Genomic DNA, 17,385 nt, shown 5'->3' with positions numbered 1-17,385 from the left:
CTGGGTCTTTCAAATTGATGAGAAATTGTAAGTTTGGGATCCCTCAAAAGTCAGTCCTGAAGTAAATGTGTGTTTGTTTGAGTGCACGAGCATGTGTGTGAGTGTTCATGTGTGTGCAGTTGTACAAGTGTCTTGGATATGTGTGTGTATGCATATATGTGTGTGTATGCATGTGTGTGTGTATGTATGCGACTGTGTGTGTGTATGCATGCGTGTGTGTATGTATGTGTGTGTGTGTGTATGTGTGTGTATGTATGCGACTGTGTGTGTGTATGTATGTGGACACCAGAGGACAATGTTGTTGTTCAGGTGCTGTCTACCTTGTGCTTTAGATAGAACCTCTCACTGGATTGAAGTTTATCAGTCAGGCTGGTCTGGCTGGCCAGCAAGTCCCAGGGACCCATTGTCTGCCTCTCCAGCATACAGATGCCTGACTTCCTATGTGGTCTTTGGATAATTGAACTGAGGCTTGTGTTTGCAAAGCCGAGTCATTCTTGGAGCCACCACCCACCAAGCAGACGTTTGAATGTAGAAAGTTTCTTTGTAATAGGACCTTAAGAAGAGCCAGGTGGGAAGTGGAGAGGCAGTCATGGGGTCAGCCAATGGGAAAGGTGCTCTTCAGAGGCAGTCATGGAGTCAGCCAATGGGAAAGGTGCTCTTCAGAGGCAGTCATGGGGCCAGCCAATGGCAAAGGTGCTCTTCAGAGGCAGTCATGGAGCCAGCCAATGGCAAAGGTGCTCTTCAGAGGCAGGGCCAGCAGAGCTGCATTTCAGGGAACACCTTTGAAGGTGAGACGAGAGTGCATGCCTGAGTTAGCCTGGGCCTGGTGGTACTGACTCACCTACTGTTGTCAGGCTGTGGGAGGTGGCTACTCCGCGTGTTAACTTTGGAAGCCAAGGATGTCCTCAGGAAAGAAGTACTTGTGAGTTTTGGAAGTCAGTCACAGAAACCACAGAAATGTCAAGGGCAAAGAGGACGTAGGCAGAGCAGATGCTGTCTGCCACAGTACAGGCACCAAGTGTTCTTCTGTGTGAGATGTGTAAAACTTTCTCACCCAGGAAGTACAATTTTCCATCCAGTTTCCAGAAGCAAACTTGCGTGCTACTTTGTAAACGCTGGTTTAGAAGTTAGTGAAGAAGAACCAGGGGAGGAGTTACACAAACCCGAGGACCTGAGCCCTGACCATGTAAGAAGCTGGGCACAGTGCTGTACTGCAATCCCAGCGCTGGGAAGGAGTGTGGAGGTGGACGGGGCCTGGCTTCTGGGGCTCACTGGCCAGTCTAGCCAGGTGGTGAGCTCTGGGTTCAGTGAGGGACCCTGCCTCCAGAACACTGTTGAGAAGCAATCGAAGAACTCACCCACTTTCTACTCTACCCCCGTGCATGCGTGTACACCAACACGAATGTATACAAACATGCACACATGTAAGAAGCTAGTGAAGTGGTCCAACAGGCACTTATTGACTAAATACTGCAGCCAGACCTGTAAGGGGGAGATTTTTCAGATTTGTTATGACTTCAAGTAATAGCATAGCCTTGCCACATTTGAGCATGTAAGATCTTTTGTACACACACACACACACACACACACACCACCACCACCACCACCACCACCACATATACATGTTGTAATAGGAGCGGCGGGGCTGCGTCCCCAGCACCCCAGCCGCCTGGCTAGCTTATACCCCAAAATAATTACACGGACACTGTATTCTTTTAAACACTGCTTAGCTCATTAACTCTAGCCCTTACAGGCTAATTCTCATATCCTGATCAACCCATCTCTAATAAACTGTGGCATCAGTCTTACCGGGAAGATTCTAGCCTACGTTCATGCTGGGTCGGAGTTCATTGCATCTGCCTCAGAGAGCAGAGTTATCACGTCTTCCCAGGAGAGGGGAGCATGGCGTCTCTGCTCCAGAGAGCAGAGCTGTCGAGTAGCTCACTTCCTCTTCCTCCCAGCATTCTGTTCTGTTTACTCCTCCCATCTATGTTTTAACCTATGAGGGCCAAGCAGTATCTTTATTGCTTAACCAATGAAATCAACAGATTGATATATGACACTCCCACATCATATACACACCCCTATACACCTCCCTCACACCCATATACACCCTCCCATGGCACACAGACTTGCTATGCCAAATTCTATAAAATAGAAACTGTATCAGCCATGGAAGTTTATAAACAGTGTGTGTGTGTGTGTGTGTGTGTGTGTGTGTGTGTATGTGTGTGTGTCTGGGGTTGAACCCAGGACTTCATACCTGGCTAACTATACTCAGCCCACAGAAATTTCTAAGTTGCCTGTATATATCTAGTGTTCTATTAAAAGTCTAGAAACGGGTTTTAACTTACAACGTCTAAAAAATTGTTTCTTGACACGGATGCTCCAGAACACACGTGGGACCAAGTAAACGCGGTGAAGCAGACTGTTGTGCTGGCCTAAAATGGGAAAACAAACGGCTGGCAGGACAGGCGCACGCTGTGTGGGAAAACTGCCAGGGTCATGAACACCATTGTGGTACGGCTTTGTTAGATACGACAGAAGACTAGAAAGTCACCTTTTATCCGGAGGCAGAGCCTTTAACGGTCTTGTTCCAAATTCATTTGAGGCTTTGGTTTCAAGAAAAAAAATATGCTTTTGTTGTCCTTTCTGAAAGATGAATGGAGAAGCCAGTCCATTCTGCAGTTTGAAATATTTATAGCTTAAAATTGTAAGAGAGAATGATGTGAACCACTGGCTGGACCCTGGCTTGCGGGACTGTGGCCCATGTGTCTATTATATTCGACGCTAACAGCCACCAAAAGGCCTTTCCCCCACTAAGGTTTTTTTTTTTGTCCAGATTGCGTGTTCAGTGAATATCCTTACACAAGAACGCATGGGGTATCATTTTGGGATGAAAGGCCATTTTATATTATATTTAATCAGCCAGGAAAAGTAGACTGGCAGTCTATTCTGACAAGCTTTGTAAAGACTGTAGGGAGGGGAGGGGACCAATTGTGGCCTGTTGTTCTGGTGTGGGGAAGAAGAGAATACAGAAGCAGACAGATAGCACATGGGGAAATCAGACACGGTGCAATGGGGGGGGGGTCCATAGGGTAGGCTGGTGGAATGGCGGGTGGTATCTACCTGGGATTGAGTAGTAAAGAGAAGAGCCCATGGGGATGTGACCTGTGATCTGAATGATAAAGGGGGGGGGGCATCCTGTGCAGATCCAAGGGAAGAGCATTTCAGGCCGTGAGAATTTTAAGTGCAAAAGCCCCGTGGCGGGGATGGACTTGGCCTGTTTGAAGAGGAGAAATGAGGAGGACTGACTTCAGGGATATAATGGAAGGAGAAGAGGTCAGAGTGGGAGGCAGAGACCCATAAGCCCTGTTTCCTGTTAGGCTGCCTTGGCCTGAAGGCAGGGACCATGCTGTGCAAAGTGGAAATAGTGTCAGCGGGCGCTTGGGTGTATGGCTGAGCTCTTGGTCTCACCCACCCTGCGACCAGCCTCACTTGCTCATCTCGTTGGGTCTACTGCCGGCTGCCTTTGTTCTGTTTTGCCCTGGAAAGCTGCAGAACTGGCTTAGTTCTTGGCCCTTCTCCTCCAGATCTCCAAACCTTTGGTTTCCATTTCTTATTAGTAGCAATGGGCACTCAGAAAGCAGCCTCCCCATTGTGTCCAGCACAGGTCATTACCTCTTCTCACTCTTTCTTCAGAGTGAGATATCCCGAAATTACCACTTCCCCGAGGAAGCTGCATGGCAGTTCCCACTCCAATCCAGTTCCAAACGTCCCAGGACAGTATCTGCATGCCTGGCTTAGGATTCCTCTGGTACTGGTTCATGTCTGCACCCAAAGGTCTCAAATCTGGCTGCAGGCACATAGAACTCTCCACCTTAGGATGTCCAAAGGCTATTGAAGAGTGCTTTATCCATACACTGAGAAGGCTGGGAGCTTTGTGCAGCTTATGCTCCTGGGCAGCCTCAACCGAGGATGGATAGGACCCAGAGTGGAAAACCCAACCCTCTCCTCCTCTTCTGGTACCACCAAGGAATATGCAACATTAGCTCTTGAAGGTCCATGATGGGTCCCAATGCCCAGGAGGAAACCCACCTGTCGGCTGCCCTCTATTGGCCTCCTTCCTTCCCTATTTCACATCTCAACACAGATGCTTCTTTTTAACTAAGCCACTTTCTCTTGCCCTCCGTTCTTAGGGTTGGCTTCTGGCAAAATAAACAGTCTAAGATAATAATTGACATTGGTTATTCTTCCTTTCCCAGCCATAATGGGGTATCCATAACACTGGGTTTGTAATGAGCTGCTCTTCTCGCTCTGGACACAACCCCGATCATACTGTCAGTCAAGATATTCTGCCTTCACTGGTGTAGGGCTGCGTGAATCACCCATTCTAGACCCATAAGACACCCTGGCATTGGTATCAGTCAGTGAACCCAAGACTGAGCATGCTAAAGCCTTTCTCTAATGGGTGTGGTCTCCTGAAGTCACCCCTTGATTCCTGCTCTGTATCCAGGCTCTCAGACTCTGTGATCTCTGTCCCTTTACTAGAATGGTTTTGGCCAAGTTCTTCCAGTTTTACTTCTGAGATTATTTATTATTCCACCTTCTTTTTGTTCCATGAGCTAGAGTTGGTTTCTGTTGTGCAACCCCAAAGGTCCTAAAGCTAATCTCCTTCAAGAGGATAGTGGGCGTCAAAACTCCTTATGGAGTTTGCTAGCCATTTGGGTAAGCAACTTCTCTTGCCTGGACTGCTAGATGTTATGCTGTGTGAACTGGACATGTAGGACACACAGAAAAATGACTGCTGAAGTTACATACAGAGGGTGAGACAGTCCTTCAGGGTTCCTGCTTCATGAAAGAGCCTTCCAGACATTCTGCGGGACACAGAAGAAAGTACCTGAAAAACTGCCGATATAGATGGAAGTGTCTTTGACATTTCCTGCTTCATGGAAAAGTCAGTCAGATACTATGGACCTGTAGGCTGAAGATGAATTCTCCAACATTACAGAAGAACTTTGGGTGACTGTCCAGGCAGTGAGATGTCTCTGTTAATTCTAGACTTTTTGAAATTGCTTACATTGCACTTCCTGTTAACTTAGGTAATATTATATTCTTCTGGGGTCTTTGATGGAGTTGAGGAATAGATAGTTATAATTATAGTTTTCCTTAGTTACGATAAAAGAGAAAGTAGATATAAATATTGTAACTATAATTCTTGCTTGATAACTGTTTTGTTATATGTAATTTTACTATGTTAAAATTAAAACCTTCCTTTTTATTTAAACAGAAAAAGGGAAATAGTATGGGAAGTCCTACTGTATATTTGTTGCTTTTATTGGTTAGTGAATAAAGAAGTTGCTTTTGGCCAATGACTCAACAGAATATAGCCAGGCTGGAAAAAATATATATAGAGAGTAGGCAGAGTCAAGGAGAAACCATGTAGCCACCACAGGAGACAGATGCCTCCGCTGGAGCCCACCAAAACTTTGCTGGTAGGGCACGACCTCATGATGATGCGCAGATTAATAGAGATGGGTTAGTTCAGGATATAAGAGCTAGCTAGCAATATGCTTAAGCTATCGGCCAGACAATATTGCAAAAAATATAGTTTCTGAGTGATTATTTCAAGATTCTGGGTGGCTGGGAAACAAACAAGCAGTCTCTGCCAACACACGTGTGTATCCTGTGACCACGTTACTTACCTGTCACCTGTGGCCAGTCAGTGATCTGAGCCCTGAGATCGCAAGGGAAAACAGTAAGTTTTAGCCTCCAGCTGGGAATAGTTCATGGGATGTTCTCTTGGATGCAGGATTTTGATAAGGCAGTGAGTGAGACACTCCATGCTAGGGTGGAAAGGCCAAAGGGTCAGAAGATTCCTTGATATATATAGGTGACAGTCGACATTAGATTTAGGGTATTGACAACTTCTTTATTGAATGACTTGGGCCTCCGAACTCTGTGGACTGAGAATTTTAACTGCCTTTTCATCCTAACTCTGCCCCAGCCCACTCAGGCTGAGAATTAGGAGTTTAGCAACATAGAGTCTTCACCTCCTTCGGCTGAGTTAGCAGCCTGGTCTCAGGAATTTACCTCCAGATCAGATTTTGCTTCTTGATTCCTTAGAAATCTGAAATAAAGTCTGATCAGTTTTTTTTTAAATGAAAGGAAAGGGTTAAACTAAATGAACAAGAGGCTAAAGGGAAAACTCAGGTGCTCACAGGCTAATTGCAGTAGAGTGAGCTCTTTTGGCTCTCGGTGTGGTGTGTCCATCCTTAAGATGCAGTGAATGACTCCAGAAGGACCTGGACTGGGATCAGTGGCAGGGGGTGGTATTCAGTGCACTGAATCTCAATGTGGCTCATCCACTGCACTGGTCTCTGTTCTCAACAGACTTCTATTCTTCAGAGACTGGGATTCTCCTGCATGCTAGTCTCTCTTTGCCAACTCCCGCCAGCCTGTCTCTCCATGTATTTAAGCCCCACAGGCTGAGTGTTCTTTCTCCCACCCTTCCTATCAACTCATTTTTTTTTTTGGAGATGGAGAATCACTTTACTAGACATAACCAAATCGTTTGCACTGACCCATGAGACATGTGCTGATGCTATTTTAAGCATATATTCACTTTTTCTAAAACCATTGTGGGTTTTTTTTTATTATTTTAAAAAATCAAATTAGATTCTTGCATCTACAAACACTCTGGCTATGAAGTGTTTCAACATAAGAGTTCAACACATCTATTTAGCACTTCTCTTTCTATCTAAATATAAAGTTCTTGGTTATATGGTTTTGCACTGTGTGGTTTTCATATAATCCCTTGAAACAATGAATGTTTCCATTACATGGAAGTCTATCATTAATTTCTGATGACAAGGGTAATGATGTCATGGGATAATAACTGTAATAATTTAAAAATGGGTCTGGAGAGATGCCTCAGCTGTTAAAAGCACTTGTTGCTCTTGCAGAGGACCCAGACTCAATTCTCAGCATCTACTTTGTGGCTTACAACCATCTGTAATCCTAGTTCAAAAGGATCCAACAGGTACACAGGTAAAATATGCATACACATAAAACAAATTAAGCAAAAGAGTGATCAGAGAAAAAACACACACACACATCAAACATTAATATTTAGGGCATCAATGCTTGAACAAAAGTATTGACTAATAGTGTTTCAATGTCCCAAGACCAAACTTTGGGCCTTATTTCTTTCCACATCTGTTTTTAGTCATAGGCTCACTTGAAGTTTTAATAATTGAGTTTAATAAATATAGGATCAGAGAACATTATAACTGGTTTATAATGAATTACTTTAAACTATATTTAGAATACTATATGGTCACATGGTGGTGAGGTACAATTATTTTGCAATAAAGCACAGTACCACCGATGAGGAGAGGTTATTGTGTAAATCAGAATTGGGAACTTGCTTTACAGGATCAGGCACTACGGTGAGGGATCCACTGCCCACTAAGTATCTCATTAGCTGTTCTACGTTTCCCAGCTGTCCCGTGTTCATGTCAGTTCACTGGTGAGAACTGGCTGCTACTGTGGGCAGGCGTGTATGCATGTCTCATGAACATAGAGGGAAGATGAGAAGCAACCTCATGTTCAGACAGCGAACCATGAGACTGCAATGGCCTGGATCCCTTCTCAGGGCATGGAGATCTGTAACTTTGGAAAGTTATCTAAACCCTCACTTGAACTCATGGGAATGACAAATAAACCTTTGTACTAAGCCACTGAGATTATGAGTCTCTTTGTTATTATAGTATAGCTTGATCTACCGTAGTGTGTTCTAGAATCGTGTTTCTAAAAGATTTTTTTTTTCTGAGACAGTCTCTTACATAGTTCTGGCTGTCCTGGAACTCACCATGTAGACCAGGCTGACCTCAAACTCACAGAGGTGTCTGCCTGTCTTTGCTTTGCAAATGCTGGGATTAAAGGCGGGTGCTACCATGTCCCGCTCTAAAAGAGGTTTGATTGTGACCCACAATAAGACATACATTTTACATCATGGGCCTGTACACATGCTCAGGCAGGCAGAAAGACAGATGCTCACCTGCACACACAAACACACACTCTCTTTCTCCCTCTCTTTCTCTGGTCACCTTCCCTCCCCTCTCCTCCCCCATACACTGGGATCATGTACCTCAAGAAACAGTACTTAATATACATGATTGGCCTATGCTCCCCTGTTAGAAGTTCTGGTATTGATTACCTACACTGAATTTACAGCCCACTACCAAATGTAAGTGGAGTCTCAGAAATGCTGTTGTTGATCACATGTTGATCATGTGACTTATCTGCTAATTACGCATCTGTCAAGCATATTTGCTAAAGCAGACTTTTAAGATCTGTCTTTGGCTCCTACAATGGGTGGAAGTGTTTTGTATAAGATACAGCACATCCCACATATTTTCTGGAAGGTATATTTTATTGTTTAGCCTCCTAATGTACAACATATTTTTAAAATTTCCTTAAAAATTTTTTGTCATGGAGTAACAATATTAACCTGATTGTTATTTACTTATTTTCAGTTTTGAAAATAAATAACTGTCTCTTGCATTAAAATCAAGGGCATCATAAAAACAGCACTGTCTAGACATAGTTTTGTGTATTTGATGCCAAAAATGAAATAGAGACCAAATATTATATTCAGCATTATATACCTTTATATACTATATACTCATATCAAAACTTGCCATATATATTAAGAAGCTGATAAGTTACTCTCTAATTTCATAAATTATACCACAAATGTGAAAATATGGACAACTATTTTATATTTTTGCTGCTTATATAAGACATTAATGTTTATACAGAGAGCTTCAAAATTACAGAGGTGTCATATTGGGAAGAGATGAACAGACATGTCACCTGAATATCCACCGGCCTTTTATTCAGCCAGAATCATTATGATATTTTCTGAATACTCTTTTAGAGATGTATATGGTGGCTATTTCTTCAGTACATACAGAATACACACATATTTAGGTATATGTGTGTATGTACATTTTTACAAGTATATATATATACACACATATACACATGTATATAGTCTACATATGTATATATATTTCTGTGTGCACTTATGCATACATGCACACATAATGTCCTTTGGTTTATTTCCAGACCATTAACGTGAAATGAATTTTCAGTGATTACCATTTTTTCTTTAAATATAAGGTGGTTGAAAAAGATCTTTGCAACAAGTAATAAATTTCTTTAAAAAATCATAAATATTATTACACTGAAAAGCATGATACAGGGAAAGTTACAAGGTGTCAGAGAAGACAAGATTCTTGCTAATATGATGGAGAAGAGGAATGAAAGAAGTTTTCCACGATTCTCTCTTAAAGCTGCTGCCCTCAGGAAATGGGGACCCCAGTACTTCTATGTTGTCACTGGCTTCAGTAAAGGAACTCTAGACTCTGTTCGTGCTTCAGGGATTGGCTGGGGGTGGGGGAGGGATGACTGAGCACTGAGATTTGAGCAAGAAGCCAATCCTTGGGTGGGGACACCAAGTGACCATGGGTGACTTTGGTAATTGTTAGGAAATGAAATGGTGTCATTTAAGGTTGACAACTGTCTGTCCCCTTGTTAGAGATTCTCAATGGTTTGAGTTGCCAAGATAACGTGCTTTTCTAAAAGAGGCTGTCGCTTGCTTCCTTCTGGCCTCCAGTTATGGGGAATGAGGTGGCACATGTCACAGGGGGTGGGACAGGCTCCTTGCAAGTCTAGGTCCACCTGAATATGGACACTTGTGTCTTCTGATGTACCCCTTTCATCTACCGGCTACTTTTGGGACAGTGGCCCGTTTGCCCGGCACATCAATCAAAGCACAATTTGAGGGAGGGAGACATTGCACTCCAGTGATGCTTTTGGGAAATCCAAGCTCAAGTGGATGTGGGTAAAGCTATCAACAACAAACCAAAACGCAACACAAAACAAAACAGAAGACCTCTTGCTTCTTGATTGTGTCACGTCAAGGAAGTCTAAAACCCCCCCAGGAGAAGGAATGCTCCTGTTTCTAAAACGGGTAAACTGCCCTTCGTCAGACAGCTGCACGACCTGCCTTGCTGCTTTCCCCCTTGGGTGGCCGTGTAAAGGGTACCAGGGAACTGAGGGTGTGTGGATGAACTCTGTGCAAGACAGGCATTTTTGGCTGCTCCAGTTAATTCTATGCCAACGCAGAGCAGCAGCTGGGGACAGAAGAGCCACATGTTTCAGTTTTATGTCACCCTGGCAGGGTGGAAGAAACATGACTTGGGTATCCGTGGTGATTTTCGATGTGCGTGTCTTTGAAGTTTCCTCACCCTGCCCAGTGTTTAGGGTTCCCTAGGGATATCATCTATTTCATCAGGCAATCTCAGTTTACATCCCAGAATAGTCTTGCTTCGTTCAAGCCACCACCCACCCCGTGCTGGAGCTGCGGAGCTCACCCTGCCAGCTTGCACTTCCATGCGTGTAACAGCACTTCGGCTGAGACCACACGTGTTCCTGAGCCACCAAGTGTGGCTTTTTAGATGTATTCTTTTTTCTTCTCAGATATGGAAAAAAAAATCGAGGGCAAAGATGTCCCTGTTTTGTTTACAGTGTATCACCCACTTACGGGACAGAAATAAAGGTCGAGTCACACATAGGACATAGATGTTGGTAGGAATGCTGTATTTGGGCTACAGAATTAAAAACGATTGCTTCCATTGTTGTGAAAATAATCATGGACAGTGAGCAAAGCTGCAGACCAGGCTGGGGTTGCTTGTGTGGGGGTAACAGGAATTGCTGGGTGGCTGGTGGCAGCCAGACCGTGGAGCAAGGACAGAGGCAGAGACAGAGAGGAGGGGCGGTGGTGATGGAAGCATGGCCCTAGTTCTTCTGCAGGATACTCTGCAGACTCCTCTCCACGGCTTCGTCCAGCTCCTCCTCCAGCTCTTGCTTCTTGGACATGGCCAGTTTAGACTGGTAATCCCTTACCACCTGATCGATGTATGGGGCACTCTGGGTGCCATGTAACATCAGGGTCCATTCCTTCAGCAACCCCTTCTGTGGCGCACTGCCCACAAACCCCAGCTCCAGGGTCCAGGTCCCTCGGGCATCCTCCCCCCAGGTGTGGGTGGTCATGAAAGGCCACTTGTCAAAGCCCACCTTGGAGTCGTCGTCTCTTGGACGCCGGCTCAGCAAAATGGACTTGGTGCCCATCGGGGAGGTCATGTTGATGTTCAGGTCTCCTCTCCTGGTCGCGTTGACCGTGATAACCGCTTGGACATGCTCGAGGTAGCGGACGAAGTTTTCTTTCCCCTCACATGCATCTGTTTGGAGGGTCAGTACCAACTTGCCAGTGGGCGGTATTTTTCTGAGGGCAGAGAGAGGAGATTTGGTAAGAGAAAGTACGCATACCATGGGAAGAAGCTTCAAGACACCATCTGAAGCAGGAAGAGAAAGTGCTTTGGGGATTATTATTGAGACTGACTTGGGTTTTGGGCTTCCCATCAGCTGTGAGCTTGAGCATAGATGCTCCCCTGTAAAGGGAAGGCAGCCACTGCTGGTGTCCCCACAGCTAAGCCCCCTGTAGTCACCTGTAACTACAGCTCTCACGTAGCCTGACCACCTTCCATGTCAGACCTCCCAGCTTCTCCCCTAAGAACATCACGGGCATCTGCTCAGTCTGTGTGCAGGACACCTGACAATATCAGGGATTGAGTTCCTCGGGGAGAGTCCCCAAGCAATGACTGACAGGATGTGTTCCATAAATATTCTCTGGCATCCCTATCTCTTAGTGGGATGACTCAGTGTCCCAAACTGGCAAGGTCTCGTCTTAAGGTTAGCTTTAGGAGCAACTCAGATGGAGGCAAAATTTCACAATGAATTTCTTTTTCTTTTTTTAAAAAAAGAATATTTAAAATTTGTCCTTTGACAGTTTCCTACATGTATACAATGAATTTTGATCATATCTATTCTCCACTTCCCACCCCACTTCTCCTGACTCTTAATATGTCCCCCTTTTTATATGAGAGAAGAATTAGAAATAAAAGGAAAAAGAGAATCACAGATAGGAGAGCCACCTTCGCTCATTGTCATTGTTCCCTAAACAATACAGTTTAAGAACTATCTATTTAACATTTATTTAATTTTATATACACATCTGGAGATGAGGTAGGGCACACAGGGTCGTGTGTCACAGGTATGGTAGGACACTGTTTTACAGGAAGAGTATTCATTGATGTCCTGAACATCTGTGGTCCTGGAGCAAAGCCTCCACATATGCTGTGGGATAGCAATTTTTTCAGGGGTTTCTTATTTTTTCTTTCTTTTCCTCGCTTGTGTTTTGGTTTTTACCATAGTGACTGCATCTTGTTTTTATAAAAAGAAAATAGGAAAAAAAGTTAATTTTAAATGAAAAAAAAAAGAGACCTGTGCTTAGGAAGAGTTAGCTTAGAAGAAGTTAAAAGAGCAGGTGGCTGTGGAGCAGATCTTGTGAATCGTCCTAGAGCGCCCATTCAGTGCAGACACACTCCAGAACACTTCAGAGCAGCTGACCTTACAGAAGGAGATGCACGAAAGCCTGGTGCTCAGTCCTTTAAAGAAAACCCTGGGGGGTGTGTGGGTGGGCTCGTCTCTTTATCTTGTTACGTACATTGCTTTAAGTGAGCAATCAGTTGATTCCTGCCTAGAAGCAGCATTTCTTAGTGGGCCCCATAGAATGCCTGTGCCATGGATCCTCAACTGAGTAATTGTGATTCTTTCGTTAATCGTAGACAACAAACACTCCATTCAAAGGGCATAAAATGCCCACAGTGTTGCATTTGTGAGCACTCCCCAGTGGGATACCCGTTCCTGCACAGACCCTCTGGTCTGCTGCCTAGTGACCCCTACAGGAAGACACTGGGGGTCGGAAGTGCTGTGCAGAGCTCAGCAGCTTTTACAGGGCAAAGTACATTCTTTCTCCCTCTCCTCCACGCCTCTTCCGGCGTTCATATCAGGTTTTAACAGTTAGAGGAGCTGCAGCAACGGTGCCCTTGGAATGCACCGAGGGCGGGGTGTGAGTGTCCTGAACTCGGCGTCCCCCTCCGCCCGGGGGGTGGGGCAGTGGAGTTCATTTTGTTCTTTGCACATGGCTGGCACAGCTGGTCACAGCCGGCTTTCTTTTCCCTTTGATCCTCCTTGAGCACCCTTCACTGAGTCTCTTGATAAAGTTCTTTAGAAAATTGCTTTTCAAATTGCCTCCTTCTCTGGGAAGATAACTGCCGAGGAAACCCATATACCTGACAATCACCACTCTTAGCGGTACGAGCTGTTTTTGTGCAGCCTGAGTGTCCTGGGAAGTGGCGGTTGTGGAGACTGTTCATCCCTCTATCAAAGCTTCTTAGAAGTGTGATTCCAGGTCAGCAGGGTCTTCTCTGCCGAGTGAAATGGTCAGCCCTATGCTGCCCACTCAGCCCTCCTGTCTGGCCTTTGAGTTCTCTGAAACCAGGATGCTATGCTGTCTGTGTGTGAGGAATAGGTAGTGGCTTCCCAGCAACAGGAGCGTGAGTCCAAGACGGTAACGTGGGCTGACCAGGCATGCTCCTGACGTCACTAAATTGCCATTTCCTGTTCTGTTTGCCCTGTTCAGCACCTCTCCTGCCAAGGAGGAGCTGCAGATGAGCCTTAGTCCTGACAATAGTTACCAGCTATTGGTGGCCACCTCTGCAAAACTACCTGGAATCAGATGGAATGGGAACTGGAGCTACTCAGTTGTGCTTTTACCCGCTGCTCAACAGCTGTCCACTATTATTTTGGATGGTGTAGGTGTAAATCCCACCACTCACAAACCCTCCACATTTCTCCAGAAATTCTTTCAAATGCCACCCAGAGACCCAGTGTTCAAGGCTTCTATAACTGACTTCAGTTATAGTAGTCATGTTGAGTAGGGTGGAGCCCTCAGTGCCCCAGGCAGACATGTGTCCCAGTGCTCTCTGTTCAGTGACTTCCAAAGGATGAGCCACAGAGACAAAGTCTCAATAATAACAATTATGTTTGTTTTTTTGTCGGGGGGGGGGCAGGGAGGAACCACTCCATAGGTAGGAGTGTTTCAAAGTCTCCAGGAGACTTACTGAAAAATCCTCAAGGCATCACCTCCTTCAATGCAGACTCACAGAGACACATAAGGGCCTGTATGGCCTCCTCTCAAATATAATCTTGGCTACTCAGTAGCTAGGAGACTATCAACATGCCCTCAACCTTCTCCAACTTCATCTCCTGATCCATGAGGACCCCACTGAGCTCACAGCAGGACTGCCACAAGGCCTGATACAGGGCCCAAGAGCACAGGAGGTCATCTGATCAGTGAACTAAGGTCAGAGTCATAGTGGAAAGAGCCTGGGCCTTGTCTTTTCCTTTAGTTCTGGTTTGGTCTCTCTTGACCTTGAACATATTTCTCATGCCTTCTGTATCTCAGCCTCCTCATCTGTAAAAGATAACAGTGATAGAACACATCTCCCAGGCTCATACTGGCTATGTATACTACATGGAAAAGCTTCCAGGAACTCTCTGGAGTACCCATTTTTACCTCCTATTTCCTAAGAGACTAGAATTTGTTTTTACTGGATCTTACAGCCAAGTTATGAATAAATAACTTGAGGCCACTTAAGATTTAGCCTGATCTTCTGCCGTGTGCTCAGCCTGTTTGTTTAACAGTGCACAACTAATCTCACTTGCCTTGGATTTCCCATGTAATCTGCTTTTACCACTTAAGCTAACTGATAGCTTTAATCTTAAATTATCCATGCCTTGGGCCCAGAGGGCAATGCATGTGTGTTATGATAATCATTCGTTGAAAACAGCAAACAGGTCAAAAGCAACATTATATAACAAATACCTGCAATAAATGTTGGAAGCAGCATGCAGATATTGATAGAGGCATGCTTGCAGTATTGAATACTTCAGGGTCAGCTGATGCAAATGACTTAATTCCCTGCAAAACTGTTGAAGATTTCTATAAAGTGTCCCTCATCCCTTCCTCATATGATGCTGACTAATGGATACAGACCAAAGTCTTTTGCTAGGGATACTTAGACATCAGGCAGGCATAGGTACACACACAGCAATAGTAACAGTCACAGACACAGGACACAGACAAGCCAGGAACTATAACGGCAGACAGATGAAAGACACAGGGAGAGAAGTGGAAAATTCAAACTTGGGCTCGCTTCTGGTCAAATCAATCCCAGGGAGAAGTGCCGACCTTTCTTTCCTTAAACACCAATGTATTTTGGTGTCTTTGCTGTCTTTAATGCATTTACCTGATGCATGTATCCATAAAATTCCTTGGAGCTTGTGCTTTTAGATGGTCATAGGTCCTGGTCTGAATCTTTGCTTCTCTATTCAGCATGGACTGAAGTGATGCTTTATGAGATAATGGAGTGGTTTATGGGGAAAGTGTAGGGGTTCTGCAAGGAGGTGTTTTATGCCACATTCTTGGACCCAGTGAGTAAACAGGGAGGACGCTTACCCATGGGTGGATGTTCATCTATGGGAGGATGCTCATCCATGGAAGTATGTTCAATTATGGAGGATGCTCAACCAGGGAGGACGCTTACCCATGGGAAGATGTTCATCTATGGGGGGAGGCTCATCCATGGAAGGATGTTCAATTATGGAGGATGCTTATCCAGGGAGAATGCTCAGTTAGGGAAGATGTTCATCCATGGGGGATGCTCACTGATGACTGTTCAACTAGGGAGAATGCTTACGCAGAAGGGAATGCTCATTTAGGGAGAATTCTCATCAGTGGAAGGATGCTCACCTAGGAGAGGATGCCTGCTCACAGGTGGATTGTCCCCCATGAGAATAGGCTAGTTCACTGGAGGAGGAACATCCAAACCTTCACACCAGAGGATGCTTTAGACATAAAGTACAAATTGGAATCCACACAAGAACCAGACAGTTATTTCTTCCTGAGTCTTAAGAGATTATTATCCCACTTTTCCGAAAGTGTGAACTAGGACTGCTTGAAATCACGGATGAAAGGACGAGACAAAGCTGCACTGATTAGGTGCCCACCACGTGCCAGCTTTCTACCCTGTGCCACTAACACCTCCCAGAAGCCTGGGAAGGGAAGAGGCACCAGCGCCATTGTGCTGGTAAAGAACAAAAGAAGATGCCCTTCTGGAGCCCAAGGAACTCAAGAAGCTTGTTCATTCACACGGGGAAAAAAGCCTGCACCTTAGCTTTCACTAACGCATAAGGGAGACGTTGCTTCTGCTTTGCTCATGCATGTGGGCCTGAAACAGAACTTTCTCATACCCTGTTGTGAGAGCCTGCTCACATCCCACATTGCACATGTCTTGCGGTAACCTTTAAACAAGATGGGGCCTTGCTATGTAACCTAGGCAATGTAATTCTCTGGCCTCACTTTCTCCAGTGCGGAGATCACAGGTGTGTGGAACTAAGCCTGGATTTGCAGTAGCATTTCCTCAATCACTGCTCCGAATTTATTGTGTACATTAGACACATACAGTAAATTAGATGCACATTAGAGCTTCTTGTTTGTTTACAGGAAAGAACAGGCACTGCTTCATCACAAACTGACTTTTAAAAACACTGTTGTATTTTCAATATAATTGACTTTAATACTTTGTATTTTCTCCAATGAGTTCAAAACCATTATATTGAGATGGGGTTTATAGATTCCATACTACCAATGGGGTCAGATCACAAAGACTGGAAACTGGCAAAATAGGGGTGTGAGGAAGGCCAAAAGCTTAGTGGGGAGGTCTAAACTGGTAAAGTTCAGACTTGAATTCAGGTCTGGGTAACTGACTACCAAAGCTACAGAGCAGACAAGAAGAAAGGGAAACAGAAGAGAGGACACCTCTTAGTGTAATCAAGTCTCATTGAGCTCAGATGATCATCAGAAAAGGCAGAAGTAGGAGGTGCCTGGAAGGGACGGGGAGGTAGATTTTTTTTTACCACCTTTAAATGGCATACTTCACAGAGGAGAATTCTCACAACACAAAACTCGGCCGTGAGCATGAAAGAGAGATTACTACATGCAACACTGTAGCTGCAGCTCACAATTTAATGTTGAGCAAATTAAACCAGAAACGGGAGCACCCATGCTGATTCTAGCTAAGTTCAGGAACTGGTAGAAGGAAGTCACGGCGAGAGGATAAGAGCAGTGGCTGTAGCCATCAAAACTCAAATAATACTGCTGGACACGTCTGCAATCCCAGCACTCTGGAGGCTGAGGCAGGAGAATTGTGAGCTCAAGTCAGCCTAAACTACACTGTAATATCTTATTTTAATTCTGCTTTTGCAAACAAATATTTACATCCTGTGATTTTCATGATCTATATGCAATACAGAAGTTATTTATATCATCTTACAGATGGACCAATAAGG

General features: G+C 44.7%; 1 protein-coding gene across 1 annotated transcript in view; it reads right to left on the bottom strand.

The window, feature by feature from the left end:
* Positions 1-8,416: 8,416 nt before the first annotated feature.
* The window catches only part of Pcsk2 (proprotein convertase subtilisin/kexin type 2), a 230,765-nt gene continuing 221,796 nt past the window's right edge, over positions 8,417-17,385 (bottom strand). Inside the window, exon 12 of the mRNA XM_075962339.1 lies at positions 8,417-11,356. Within this exon, the coding sequence (XP_075818454.1) occupies positions 10,870-11,356 (487 nt within the window). The 3' untranslated portion in view covers positions 8,417-10,869. The remainder of the gene's footprint in view (positions 11,357-17,385) is intronic.

This window comes from Microtus pennsylvanicus, chromosome 2, assembly GCF_037038515.1.
Source record: "Microtus pennsylvanicus isolate mMicPen1 chromosome 2, mMicPen1.hap1, whole genome shotgun sequence".
Lineage (NCBI taxonomy): Eukaryota > Metazoa > Chordata > Mammalia > Rodentia > Cricetidae > Microtus > Microtus pennsylvanicus.
This window is presented reverse-complemented; position numbering and strand designations above follow the sequence as displayed.